Source organism: Pundamilia nyererei, unplaced genomic scaffold (genome assembly GCF_000239375.1).
Source record: "Pundamilia nyererei isolate P.nyererei 1_Seehausen unplaced genomic scaffold, PunNye1.0 scaffold00153, whole genome shotgun sequence".
NCBI lineage: Eukaryota > Metazoa > Chordata > Actinopteri > Cichliformes > Cichlidae > Pundamilia > Pundamilia nyererei.
In genome coordinates this window covers 918,756-934,027 of record NW_005187554.1, presented here as the reverse complement: position 1 = coordinate 934,027, position 15,272 = coordinate 918,756, and the positions used below count along the sequence as shown (strand labels likewise).

General features: G+C 40.9%; 1 protein-coding gene across 3 annotated transcripts in view; it reads right to left on the bottom strand.

Annotated features, from left to right (window-relative positions):
• Positions 1–15,272, bottom strand: part of LOC102198647 (capon-like protein) — a 158,820-nt gene that overhangs the window by 75,989 nt on the left and 67,559 nt on the right. For 2 of the 3 annotated variants that reach the window (XM_013913826.1, XM_013913827.1), the window contains exon 5: positions 14,411–14,628. In XM_013913826.1, the coding sequence (XP_013769280.1) occupies positions 14,411–14,628 (218 nt within the window). The remainder of the gene's footprint in view (positions 1–14,410; positions 14,629–15,272) is intronic. The other variant, XM_013913828.1, reaches the window with a different exon arrangement.

Here is a 15,272-nt window from a genome sequence, read left to right as displayed (position 1 = left end):
ATGCAACAATGGGTATGTTAACTTGGATAATGGGTGGATAAATAAAAAACATCCACAATGCCGACGACAAAAGCCGAGGACAGGCACTGAGTCAAACCCACACATGAAACGCTCACACCCCCGTATTCACAGCTAGAAGTTTGTTAAACACAATCCTGCATATTCAAACACAGACTCGGCCTCTCTGCACTGTTTACTGCCTAGAATAAGAAACAACACTCCATGCCTGAATGCTAAACTTGTTTACCACAGAAAAAGCCAATTATGGAAGACAGTGGAGTGAATATTCAAACTGAGAAGGGGGGCTTAAAGGGGAGGATCAGCCATATTGCTGAAATTTCTCATAACTGTTTGACCCAAAGGGAAAAGTTGCTATTATATCACACACTAACAAGTTCATAGTTGTCCCTTTATAGCCTTCCCTTTATCTTTTAGCCTCTGGTTGTACTCATTGATGGACAGACAGAAAACAGGGAAGCAGAGAAAAGGGAAACAAAGCTAAAGATAGATGATGAGGGATAAAGGAAGTTTTTAATTCTCCTCCTACAGCTGTGATTACACTAGCTGCTCTCTGTCTGTCAAACAGACAGTGCCCTCCCACCCACACACACACACGGACGCTGGCTATAAAACACTGTGCAGTCTGACAGGTTCTGGCTTCCTTCACTGCTGACAGCCTTGGCTACAGATTTACAACTTTATCAAGGGCTCTCGAGAAGAAAAAATAAAATAAAATCTGCACAAATTACTCCACTGTAATAAAATTGCATGACATCAACCTAAACAACCTAAACCATGGTATAGCAGTATAAGGGAATATCTTAATTTGGCGGAAGTGTTTTGACGTGCTTGGGCACGTTACTATGAATAACCCCATTAACAGACTAGTCCTCCACTATGTTTTACTTCTAAGGGTGACTTCATGATAATATAGTGATAGCGTGATGCCTCCTAATGTAACAAATCTGTTATTGTTCAAAGGATGTTCCAAAAGAAAAATGGTTTGGGGCTAACAGAATAATAATAATAAGAAGAAGAATTTGGGGCTAAAAAAAGCTTTGGTGTGAAAAGCAAGACTAAAGAGCTGTTTAACTTAAAACAATAGTTTGATTTATTGTGTGTTGATACTTTGTTATTAATATCCTAGCCATCTTGCTATTGTTTAACCAAAGACTTGCCTAGTGTCAGGATTAGCTAAATTAGCAAAGTTTGAGAAACAAGTAGACATTTAAAAAAAATTCCCACTCATTTTGGCATTCCAGTTTTCTACAAAACAGGTGATATTTTTATATAAAAAAAGGGTGCATGTTAACTACAACCAGTACCCTAGATCAGCGGTCCCCAACCCCCGGGCCTCGGACCGGTACCGGTCCGTGAGTCGTTTGGTACCAGGCCGCGAGAGTTGAGGCTCAGGTGTGAAATGTATGGTTTTCAGGGTTTTTATCGGTTTTAAGCGTTATTTTGTTATCGTTTTTATCGTTTACTCGGTTTTCCTGGGTCTTTTCACGTGTGTTATGAATACATTTCTTTTTTTCGGTACCAGTACTAGTTTCATTTTGTCGTATTTATCCGCGACACCTTAAAGGCCGGTCCATGAAAATATTGTCGGGAATAAACCGGTCCGTGGTGCAAAAAAGGTTGGGGACCGCTGGCCTAGATGGATCAGCAATGACTTGGTAGATTTTAAGTTAATTACTGTACATTTCTCTGAATAATTTGTTTTCTTTGTACAATTATTTGACGGGGTTACTTGAAAGAGCAATATTCTAACCCAGGGGTGTCAAATTCAGGTTTACCGAGTGCCACGTTGAAATACGAGGATCACACCAGGAACCATAAACATGCTTTAATCTGTAAATATACAGTACAGTACTGTATAGACATTTGAACTGCCCTTCAAGTTTTTATATTTTGCTTCCAAGGAGCTCAAGTGGTGGAATAGCTCCCTATGCCTTTTCAGGGTTTGTTTGTTTGTTCAGCCACTTAACACTGACTTATCAATCATTCAAGAATAAAAAAGGCTAGTGTTGTGTCTACACATAACAAACAACTTAGCAAACCCCCCCCCCCCCCCCCCCCAAAAAAAACAAAAAAACAAAACAATCTCCAGCAGATGAAAAGTGAAGTCAATAAATTCATATCCTTTAGAAATAGGAAAATAATCCAGCAAACATTTGATACAGGACCCGAGGTTTGTACCTTCAGTTGATCCATGTACTGTTCGCTGAAGCCTCATCACAAATGGTCTTCACTGAAGATCTCAAGCGAGAAAAGTGATTTGATCCACAGTGTGACACCATCTGGATCGTATCTGGTAACAACTTTCATTTTCAGCATGACAGCGATCCCAAACATACTGCCAGTGTAGTAAAAAAACATAAACATATAGGAGTCATACAGAGCAAAGCTCATCAGTCATGGATTGGTCTGGACCTCCTCATTATTGAAGTAGTGTTGGATCGTCTTGACAGAGAATGGAACAAAAAATGGTAAATGGCCTGTATTTATATAGCGCTTCTCTAGTCCCTACGAACCCCAAAGCGCTTTACACATTCAGTCATCCACCCATCCACACACACACACATTCACACACTGGTGATGGCAAGCTACATGTAGCCACAGCCACCCTGGGGCGCACCTCTGACCACCACCAGTAGGCAACGGGTGAAGTGTCTTGCCCAAGGACACAACGACCGAAACTGTCCGAGCCGGGGCTCGAACCGGCAACCTTCTGATTACAAGGTGAACTCCCAAATCTTGAGCCACGAAGGTGAAAAAAGCTCCCCATGGACCCCTCTTTTCACTTGGTAAAGATTTAAGCTACTCATTCTCCCACCTCAGTCCCAGCTGAGATTGTTTGCCTTCAGCAAGAACTTTCCTTTGTCTTGGATTTTGATTTAGCTAGCCTTTTAGCTTCAGTGGGTGCTCTGCAGGTCTGCCTGTCTGTTTTGTTTGGTGTATGTAACAAGATCATGGAAATGGTCACCAAATGATGTCTCAGTGATATATCCTGTGTACTGATACAGGATGAAATAGGAGTGTACTAAATCAGAGAATATTTCAGCAGGTTTTAAAATCACATCCACAGTTTGTGGCAAGCTCACCCACATTTTCAACCCAGCATGCCACACTGATCAACACCCTGAGAAAGGAACCTCGTTGTCCCATCCTTCAGAATAGCCTTTTCATATTTCCTTTCCAATTTCCACTGAGTCCTTTCACTTCTGACACAAGCATCAGGTGGTGGTTGTTTTTTTTTTGTTTGTTTGTTTTTAAATAATGCATACAGTCTGCAAGCTAGACTCAGAGCTTGTTAGGGAATATCTACAACCGTGCAACAAAGTCGAACATTTCTTTGCCCTTAGTGTCATTAGAATCATTTGAGCTGCTTTTGATGATCTTTCAACACAGCCATTGTTGTTATTGTCAAAGCTAATCTAAATGACATTTCTTGTTTCCCTGGCTAATGGTTGCCTCATTACTTTTTAATGATGCCAGTCACATAGTTGCGGGCATTAATTTGCATGTCGTTGTACTTGAGGCACTGGCTGTTCTTATTACTCAAAGCTCTGTTGGTTTTGCTTCAAGATGTCTAATCAGAGACTGATTCAGACCTGGGAAGCAAAAGGAGAGCTACTTATTACTGTAGTATAAAAACAGTAGGCAGTAGGGTCTGTGGAGGGTTCATACAAAACAACTCTTATGTTAACAATTATAAATAATAAGTAACATGTAATTGGGAGTGGTGAACAAGTTGACAAAAGTCTGTTGCAAAACCTATTTGGTATACCTGGATTTCTTCCAGGTTATATTTAGGTGATTTGCAAGCCAGGCTGGTAGTTTAATTTGTCTTAATCCAACATTGGACTTCTACAGTCATCCTCGCAATTTCTTCTACAGATCAGACATGCCAGTTACAGCTCCATTCATCCCATCCACCCGCCCAGCTATCTGGGGGGAGGGACTGGAGCCCATTACAGCTGTCATGGAAAGGTGGAGTGGACCTTAGACAGGTCGTCAATCTGTCGCAGGGAAAACTCTTCCTATGTAGACTATGGTGAAGATAGGGAAAGAAGTGGAGTAGGGGTAAAAAAAACCCTCCAGAAAAGGCTTAGTGTTGTATGCGAGGCTGGACACGAAGAAAGGAGGAAAGGACTTGTATCAATTGGATATTGACAAATGCAGAAGAGGAGTACAGGATCCAATTTACAAGGGTGATGTGCAGAGCCGTCTACAGAGGGATAATTTTGATGAGCCATGCCATGAAAAGAGTTGTTTAAAGATAGGTTAAGAAGAGAGGTGACAATCAGCATGGAGCAGTATGGACTGCATGCCAGTGTTGATGGAGAAGTACCGAAAAGGTCAGAAGCAGTTGCACTTCTGTGTAACCTGATGAAGAAACTCCCAAGAACCTCTCAAGAAATGTTGCTACACGTTGGGTCGACGCAGCCTGCAACAACTTAAATAGCGTGGAAAGTTACAGTGTAGGGATAAAAGCTAAAGCTAAACCAAGCTTTACAGATGGGTTCAAAGCGGGGGTACAGTTGAAGATGTTAAGGTTTCCATTGGATGTGACCAAAATGGACAAGATTATAAATGAGTATAACAGAAGGGCAGGTTGAGCAGTTTGGTGGGTAAAGTTAGAGAAGCAAAGCTGAGATGGTTTGGACAAAGGATGTTAAAGATGTAGCTGCCAGTAGCAAAGAAAAAAAAGAAGACCTCAGAAAAGACTCATGGATGTATTGAAGGAGGATGCTAGGGGTAAGGTGAGATGAAGGCGGGTGATCTGCTTTGGTGACCCCCTAAAGGGAGTAGCCGAAAGAAGAAGAATGTCGACACAAAATGCAGGCTACTGGAGTGGAAAGTGTAATGATGGATGAGACAGAACAAGCAAATGATGAACGGGGAAACAAACCCTCTGTGTGGAAGTAAAAAAGATGTACGATCATCTCAGGCTTTGGAATGCAGATCAATCCTGGACTAACTCAAGCCTGCCTGAGGCGAAAAGGTCACCGTTTTACTTTGTCTTTTCTTTGGCCGCATTTTTTTGTGGTTTGCTGTCAGCCAACAACACACGAGTTACAGGCTCAGAGCAAATAGCTTCCTACATGGGATGATACCAGGTCCAAATACCACAACATTCCCACATATACGCATTTAAAAGCAGACGTGGATAAAAATAGAGGGTAAAAATGAGGCATGCTTAAATGTTAAGGTCTGCAGGATGACAGTATTTTGGCTTTGGGACTCCTTGGTTATTGGCAGACTTGTGTTGTATCACAACTTTACAAGTCTGCACACACATGCACACGCGCGCACACGCATGCTGGGAAATCAAATCAGACAGTGAGGCTACAGAGAGAAACCACCTCAGCTAGTGCCTCCAATATAAATGGGTCAAGAGACAGTTTCACAAAACCCCGCTGAGTTTACAGTGAAAAGTTGAGAGGCTGCATTTTTATTGTGTGAAGAGCATTGGAAAGATAAGTCCTGTAAGGCTGCTGTGGAGACAGGGAAAAGGGCCAAGTGTGAGTGTGCCTGCAGCTTAGAAGCTATGAGTTAAAGGCTGAAGAGACTTGAATGTTTCTTTTTTTAGGCCATGGTAACAGGATTAAAATTGTTTCATGAAATAGACTAACAGTGCTATGATTTAATATATGTAACAGTGGTGCTAAAGCTGTAACTTCCTGAAAGAGAATAGACTCTTTCAAGGTTAACAGCACTTGCTACTCACACCTCTTCCCTGCTTTCTACAACTCTTTATGTCATCATCAACATCATCAGCCTCTTGTCCTGAAGCCAGGCGAGTAATCACACATGTGAAAACAGAATTTATGGTCTTTAGAGTCACACTGGACTACCTAAGCTTTCACACTCAGGGAAGATGTTCAAATTCTCAGTTGCAGCTGCTTAACTACTCATTTATATATTGAACCATAAATTAAACAAGTACTTATGTATCTAAAAAAAAAACAGAACAACACCATTTCTGAAAGATGCAACTGACAGGAAAAACAAGAAGAATAAACACAAACACGTGTGTCAGAAGCATGCTACAAGAAGTTAAAGGAAAGTATCACGATGCTAGAAAGTTCATTATCATTTTGAGGAAAGCGATTGAACCAGGCTGTAAAATTAAAACTATACTAGTAGCCCAGAGAAGCTTCAGTGCTTATTCCGATCTTGGTGGCCTTTTGTTTTGCTCTCTTTCAGGATGAACCCCTCACTACTTCAATAACACTGAGGTCTGAACTCTAGGGAGGCCAATCCATAACTCATGAATTTAACTGTCCGTTTTCTATCATCTACGTATGTTTTTTGCCGTGTCTTTGAGATCCTTGTCATATGAAAAAGTGAATGTGTTGTCAGTCAGACATTTTCCAGATGGTACTGCTTGAAAATTAAATCAATTTTGACAGTATTTGTCTGCAATCATAATCCCATCAAGTTTGATAAAGTCCCCATCACCGCCGGCTGAAATGCAAACCATGACAGAGCCTCCAGCCTTTTACAGAGGGCTGCTGACACACCTGTTACCACTGATTTTCAGTCCGGTTCTTGTATAACGTGGCATACCTCAGCTGTGCAGCTTTTCTTGCAGTTTCTGTTAATGATGACTTCTTGACAGCAATACTTCCAACACAGACCATTTCTTATAAGTCTTCAGTGAACAGTAGCTCCTATGACTGTTCACTTCTTGACACAGATCATGGATGTCACTCACCCAGTTTCCTTAAATTTTTAAAGGTCACACTGCACACCATGCCCAGATATGGCAGGTTGTTAGCTACTAGCTCCGTGGGAATCACTTTGTTCGTATAAATTAATAAATCGCAATAAATGAAAAATGAATACATAAATAACTGAGTGGTGGCTTAAGACTTTTGCGCAGTGTTGCATCTTTTATCCCTACGCTGGTTTTTCACTCCAGGAAGTGCAGACTGCATACTTGAGGGATATTAACCCTTTAAGACCTACCATAGAACCAAGTCCGCCAGAGCTTATATTATATTTTTACATGCTGTGGAGCCATTTTTGGGAGCATTTCAAGTTGATATACATCAATACAACCATTATAGCCCAAACTTTAATAATATGTCTGCATTAGGTGCATAGTAATTACATAAATTGCAAAAAAGTGCAATAAACTACAAAAAAATTGAAAATTGTTTTTGTTTTTTTACCATATATTTCTAGTTAGAGAAATTTAAGAGGCTACAAAAAAAGTTGCACAAACTAGTTTCCCACCACAGGAAATTTATTTTAAGTGTCTTCATAGTTTTATTTTTGAAATGCACCAATTTTTATATATTGCAGGAAAAACGAAAATAAATGTTATAGTGCAAATTTGCAAAATAACAGCATATGCATCAAAATAAACTATTTCCAGCAGTGCAATATGAGTCCTAAGCATCCCAGAAACGACACAGAAAGTCATAAATTCAAACATAACTTTTAAAAACACAAGTATAGGCTCATAAGGCTCATAAAAAACTACATTTCCGCAAAATGACGTCACTTCCGGTTTCGGGCAGGTCATGCCGGACATGTGATAGTTCACGCTGATGGACGTAGGAAGTGTTACAAACAGCTGATCGGATCGGCGAAGCGTGTTTCTGGAATATTATGTTTTTGTTGCTGCAAGTGATTTTTATGCAGTTTTTGCAAAGCCATATGTGGAAGGAAACCGTGACCTAGGACAAGCTGATGGCATAAGATGTAAGTACAACTCCTCCGGTTTCATATGCAAAAAAAATTATTGCGCTAGCTTACGTGGTTGCAGTGCTACCGGGATTTAAAAATACTTACGCAAAATGGAGCGTGTCCGCTCCGACCGGCTTTAAAGGGTTAATATTGCCAAAAGTCAAGCAAAGCTCTGTATAAACATTTTCCCTAATGTTGATTTTTCAATTATTTTGGGAAAGTTTATTCTCCTTACAACGGTTTGTATATTTATTTATTGATAAAGTTTAAATTTAGGGCTGGATCAGGCAACCCTGAATGCTCCATTAGTTATGTGGCAATAGGTGTAGGCTGTTGAGGGCTTCACTCACCTCTTTTCACTCTCTATGCCTTATATACCACTCTGCATTTTCTCAGTGTGTCTTTTGCCTCCCTCCTTTAACTCCAATCAATTGCAGCAGATGGCCGCCCCTCCCTAAGCCTGTTTCTGCTGGAGGTTTATTCCTGTTAAAAGGGAGATTTTCCTCCCAACTGTTGCCAAACGCTTGCTCATAGAGGGTTGCCTGATTGTTGGATTTGGATCTATTGCTGTAGGGTCTTTACCTTATAATATAAAGTGTCTCGATGAAACTATTGTTACTTTGGTGGCATATAAATAAAACTGAAATGAATTATTGTGCGTATTATTGCTTCTAATTTTCCTCAATTAAAAAAGAAAGTATGATCTAAACAAATACTGGATTGATATGTTGGTATTTAGTCTCCTGTGTTTAGGCCATGAGATTTTCCACGGTTCCTGGTTGGCTCGAGCTGGAATTAATCAAGAAAGTGGAGGCAGCTGGCCACTGTGTCTAGGATCTATAAAACCTGCCTCCTCCTTGTAGCAGCTCACTCTTCTGACACAATTTTCTTTTCTATTTGAGTTTTGATTTTTTATATAGTTGGATTTGAGTTCACCAGGCAGATTGCTTTTCTGCCACTCTCATTTCCAAGCCTGAATTTTTGTTGCATTTGATAAAAGAAAAACGTATTGCTGCTAAATTAAACTTAATTTTGGTTATTCCCTCGTGTCTTTCTTTTATTTGTTGTGATCCCAAAGCCAGACTGTAATAACTGTAAAGCTGATAACAAGGGAAATATAGGAGGAAAAACCCCCCAAACAATCAGCACATTCAACTTTTAACTGATTTTAGTGACTTCAGATCAAGGAAAATAAAATCACATCCAACTAAACACAGACTCTGCCTCTCACCCACTGGGCACCATAGCTTGTGAGTGGGAAGCCTGTCTAATGATTCAACAACGTTAGGCCATATTAGAGCTTAAAACAAAATAAAAAAAGTCATGAAGGACAGCGGAAAAAAGGAGAGGACAGAAAGTGATTTGTCAGTGGAGTGATGTCTATAGCATTACTCTCATAAAGCATTTACACCTACCTGACAGCATCTGAAAGTAGGCCAGATGCAAAACCTCTATCAGTGCATTTGTTTTAAAGTCACACTTTAAAGCTCGTCAATGTAAACGTACGTTTTATTCATTCACTGGTGGAACTCTTATGCAAACTACTGAACAAATGGGCTCGGCAACTTCACTTTTAATTGGTATAAGAGTGATCGCAGCCAGTACGAGATGCACCATGAGAGCTTGGATGCTGGTAGTTTTCCACCCAACGACCTGTGGAATCACCTGCTGCTTGAAAGTGGTTTTGCACACTTAACCTCTGGGCGAACAGAGGACACCACAAATACTTGTAATCGGTCTCCTACAGCAAAAAGAAAATTCAATGACATCACCAGGAAACCCCTGAGATTTTGTAGTCACAAGGAGAGTGGTGTCCTATTTTTACTCTACTTGACTGATCCATTAGCTAAGCATTTACCTCTCACCAAAAACACAAGAGGAGCCAGAAATATGTAAAGCACACTTTTGTCTCTCCATTGCACCCAGTGACTTTGTAATTTGCCTTGGATTAATACTTTTTGTGATCCCTGAGGCAAGCCCTTTAAATGAAGACGTCCTGACTCAACCACATGGACCGAAAGCCTAAGGTAGGATTGATGCGTGCTCTCCGAGTCTTCTGGGATCATTTGAACACAGGCAGCCGAGGGATTTGTCAGTCTAATGGGAGCTGACAGGAAGAGAATGAACTTTAACACTCGCAGACTGCTTTCCCTTTCATGAGCTTCCAAAGAAACCCTGTAGTGAATCAAATCCCTTTTCTCAGGGACACGCACACACAGAGACACACACACGCGCACACATGTGTCATGTGTCAGAAAAAATGTGTATATATATATATATATTTTAATACGCACACTACATGAACACACGACAATGTGTCACGCACACAGACATTCGCTCCCTCCAGTGACCTGAGAATAGAGGTCACTGCCGAGAGCTCGTTGTTTCAGTGATTTCACGCCATGTTGCTTTCAATCAGGAGCTGTAATGAAGGGTCTCATAACTAACGTTAATGGGACCCAAGGACTGTTAACCAGATGAATAGCTTGGTTTTATAACTCTGATTTAGCATCTGGCATCTCTTCACGTGGTGTGTTAACAGGTATGTTTCAGTGCGCCTGAAGCCTGAGGTGACATAACACTCTTGTGTGGGTCTTGATGAGACGTTTACTTAACGCTGGCCTGGAGTGTTGCCTAGGAGCTCATCTGTTTCACTATTTAGCATTGACTGAAGATGAATAAGGAACAGCCTGGTTGCCCGGAGTTAAGCACAGCCCTGAGCGTTTTATGAGATCTGATGAAAAAAAGACCATCAAGAAATTAAAAAGATATATAAACAAAAACTATACTCCAAATCAGTCGGGGTGAATGTGACCGTCTGAGCATCAGAGGGAATAAATAATGCAACTCTTTAATTTGCTAAGTAGCAGAAATGTTTGGCAAATGTTGCAACTTTGTCCCAAAAACTGGCAACTCTTCAGGCCACAGCCTTTCACTCAAGAGCACTCGGTAATAAATCTTGGTGCATTGTTTTATTCAGGCTAGACAACAGCAGTCTGTTCATGACTCTTATTAACATTCTTTTTAGAAAATGAACACTAGCCTGAATAAAGCTTACAGAAAGGCGAAAACAGTAGCCTGTCTGGAGAGCCTGTTCTCCTTCCCAGGGTGTTAAATGCTGCTGTTTTGCCAGGGTATGCATGTCAGTGGTATGCACAAAGTCCTACAGCACAGCAAAAGTAAAAACGAACATCTCCACAGAGCTCTACGTTGTCCTGTGAAAAAGGAGAAAGTATACTTTGACTCCTTCTATAAGAATTTAAGCAAGTAGGTAGCTGCCAGGTGCTGCTATTCAAATGTACTTTATTAACTGCACATCTGTCTGTGTGAGCACCTCTACAGAAGGAGTTTAATGTACTTTATATACTTTAATGTCAGGTACACGTCAGTAGTGTACGTGCCAGCAAGTTCACTCTGAGATCAGAGAAACTGCAACAAACCCAACAGCTACATTACAGACTCTATAAGCCTCAGTTGGCATTTTAGTCCCAGTACAACACAAAAGACTGAACAAGTCTTCTCTCTAAAAAAGACGATGGCAGCACAACTCAGGTTTCCAAAATTGCATCTTAACAAACCACAAGACTTCTTTAAGAATGCCCTTTGGACAAAGAAAACCAAACTGGAGATGTTTGGCCCTAAATTCAGGTCTTTTAGAGTGAAGGGCCCAGTTCTGAAGACCTTCTATGACTCTGTGGTGGCCTCAGCCATCTTTTACGGTGTGGTCTGCTGGGGCGGCAACATCTCTGCCGGAGACAGGAAGAGAACAGACTGATCAGAAGGGCCAGCTCTGTTCTAGGATGCTCTCTGGATCCAGTGGAGGTGGTGAGTGACAGGAGAATGGTGGCTAAGCTGTCATCCCTGTTGGACAACATCTCCCACCCCATGCAGGAGACTCTGACAGCACTGAGCAGCTCCTTCAGTGGCTGCGGCACCCACGGTGTGGGACGGAGAGATTTCGCAGGTCTTTCCTCCCCACTGCTGTCAGACTCCACAACAAAGACTTCAACTGATCAAACACACACATCCACACATGTGCAATAACACTAAGTGCAATACTCTTTTCTGGCATCGTTGTATTATACTCAATTGTATATAACATTTGTATTCTATTTTATTCGATTATATATAGTATTTTATTTTATTCTATTCTATTGTGTACAGTATCTCATAGATATATTATTCCAGTGTTTTTTCTCTCATTCTTCTATGCAACTTGCACTGTCCACTGCTGTAACAAAACAAATTTCCCACACATGGGACTAATAAAGGTTATCTTATCTTATCTTGTCTTAACCGTCAGCACCACATTTAAGAAAAGCTAAATGCATGACATCAGCACAGTCCTACCAGCAGTCAAACAGAGTTGCAGAGGGGTGATAGTTTGGGCTTGTTTTGCAGCCACAGGATCTGGACACCTTGCACTTGTTTAGCTCACCGCAAACTCTGTATACCAAAGTATTGTCCAACAGCTAAAACTTGGCTAAAGTTGAATAATGCAAAAGGAAAATGCAACAGAATCACTGAAGAATTCAAGAATTGAGATGTTGCAAGAGCCCAGTAAAAGTCCAAACTCCAATCTGACTGTAACGTGGGACACTAATGGAGCTGTGCAACACTAAATGCCCACAACTACCAAGGAACTGTAGCAATGCTGTCAAGAAGTATGGACCCAAATTCCTCCACAAAGATGTGAGAGACTGATAAAGTTATACAAAAAACCCAAAAACGCTATAGCTTAAAGTTAGGATTGACTTCTGCGTGACTTATCTGTAACCGTGACAATGTTTTACAGGTTCAAGAGAATGAATATAGAAAGTAACAAATAAAAGCAGTCCAGGCTTTTCTGCTATACTTGTCCACTCACTACTGAGCAAAGCCAGGCTATGGGAAGCTATAAATAATAAAAACGTAATAAAATTATTACAATGCACCGCTGTTGCCAACTTGATATGGAGCCCTAGGTCTTGAGCCAAACAGTAGCATAATAAACATCACCCTGCACCCCATCTCTGCCCTCATCACGTAGAGTTTCCCTCCCACTGCCTCCTCTATCAAAAACACAATTACACCCCTGCATACAACTGTAAATCCAGTAAAAAACAGTTACTATGCTGCTCTGCCAGCAGGCCAAACAACCATGCTCTCACACCTTCCGACAGGCCAGACAGCCTTTCTCTGGTTATAGATAGATGCTAGTGGTGAGTTTTCACAGGCCAGAGAGCAGATGGTCTGACTGAGCAGTATCAAATCTCTAACACTACAAGGCCATGCAAAGACGTGAACTGGCCATCTTTGCGCTCAGTTGCCAACACACTGCTAACAGCTCCTGAAAGAAACCAAGTAGTGGGAGCTACTTTCTTAACAGTCATGCCATACACAAGCACAGAGCTGGTGTAACATTGATTTTAGTGGAGTTTACTACATGCATTTATCTTCAAATGAAAATGAAAACTTTATTATTTCTCAAGTAAATCTTACATTAAAGAAAGCCTTCGAGAAATCTGTATAAAGTCTAAATCTAAACATAAACCGGTCCGTGGCGCAAAAAAGGTTGGGGAACGCTGACATAGGGGCAAAGGTCATGTTTCATAAAGCAAGGCATAAAAAAAACTACTTACATTTAAAAAATATATATTTTACAACTTAAAGTGTCCATTTGGTTTCTGCTGATGGCTCAGTTTGAATATTGGAACATTAGAATAAAAGCAGGACAGCAACCGTCCTAGATCTATGAAAAAAAATGGAGGTTGGCAGTTGAGTGCATTGAATATTTTCACATTTGACAACTGATTTCAAGCAGCTGTGGTGGCTAAATGACTGAGTGTACGACACCCTCGACCACTTTTGATCGCCACGTAATAACACAGTTAGCACCTAGCTGAAAGCGACCTGCCTCCATGCAGTCGTGGCCCGACACAGATAGTCCTGCAGCTACTCTCAGAATTGCTAAAGGTTTGCAAAATAACTGCTGTCTAATTTACAAACACAGATTGCCAACACTTTACAATCAATCAGAGTGTGCCAAACAACTCGTCTGCAACTCATCACTTTGCAATCAGCGACTTGAATCAACTGGTTGGCAACTTCGTATATTTTTTATAAAGCAAAGTGAGCGTCTTTCTTTGTACGTAGATGGCAACAGATTTGTAAAAGTCAAGTGCTGCATTATCACAAACAGATTGCATGTAATTGTAACTTGACCACATTCGATCACAAACTAATAGCAGACTGACTGTGTCATTCATCACTGCTTTGATGCACCAAAGTTGCTTTGAAGATGGCAGCTGTTTGCATGTGGTTGTGGCCTTTGTCCCTGTCTTTGAAACAACAAGAGTGTGAGTTTATTGCATGCAGTACAGCGGCAATAATCTTGGTACTGATGTGGTCTCCAACCACTAATTGCTCTGCAACTTTACCATAACTAGTTTGACCCTCCTGGTCACGTTGGGCTTTTCTGTTTGGGATCTTTTGTAAAAGAGCCTTCCTGCCACCTCGTACATGTGTGAGATTAATTGTTGATTCCAAAACAGACACGGATGTGCAGTAGATAAAGTGCTTCAAATTTAGAGAATAAAGTGACTAGAAAAGCGCTAAAGGCCTGTCCATTTGCCAATTGTAATGCCAAGCTGCTGCCACACATACAGAGAACATACATGAACCTCGGCAACCACATTGCCTATCTGTACACACAGTGTTTGCCTACCTTGTTTTCTGAGAGGTTCACATCTGTTGTCTTGGCTGTGGCGTCCAGGTCAGTCACTCCTCTGTTGAGGTTCAGATCCTCTGCTGCTAGCGCCTGGCTCACCTCCTCGGCATCAATGTCGGTCTCTTCAGCGACGGTCGCTGTCTTCTCTGCACCTGTTAGCTCCCGAACTGAGCCCAGGAAAGTACATACACACACAGGTGGATAAGCACGCACACCTGCACACACACACACATGTAGGCGTGAGCATGTACACACACACACATGGGTGGACAAACATAAAAGCGTTTAAGAGAAAAGTTTCCACACAGCCACAGTATGCTAAATAGTTGACAAGTTTTTTTTTATTGCCACACAGATGTCAAATTTAATGTCAATTTAAAATACATGTCCTGTTGGGAGCACACTCTGGCTTCCTGAGTTTCCATTTAGTGTTCCTGTTGCTGTTAATTTATTTCCAATACAGAAATCAGTGGTGGTTTCTGAGTTTTTACAAAGCAGATATTAACTGTGATGATCAACAAAATTGCTTCCTGTGACACAAAATCAAAACAGCTGCTGTTCACAGCCAGCCCTCCCACTCTTCTGCTTGTGGCCCCATCGCTTTTAATCAAAATTTTAATGGAGATATCCATTTTCCTTTTATTTGGTAAAGACTACTTTTGTTGCTGTTAATAGTTCCAGCAATCCAAACATGTTAATTTAGTAAAAACACTGTTGAAAGCTGCCACAGTTTATGAGAGATCGATGCACTGAAAGACATTTTTAAAAAGTACCATTAAAGTCAATTAAAAAAGCAGAAATATGTTGATTTAACTTGATATATGCCAGCAATGATTTCTCAGTTATGAGATTCCTCCTG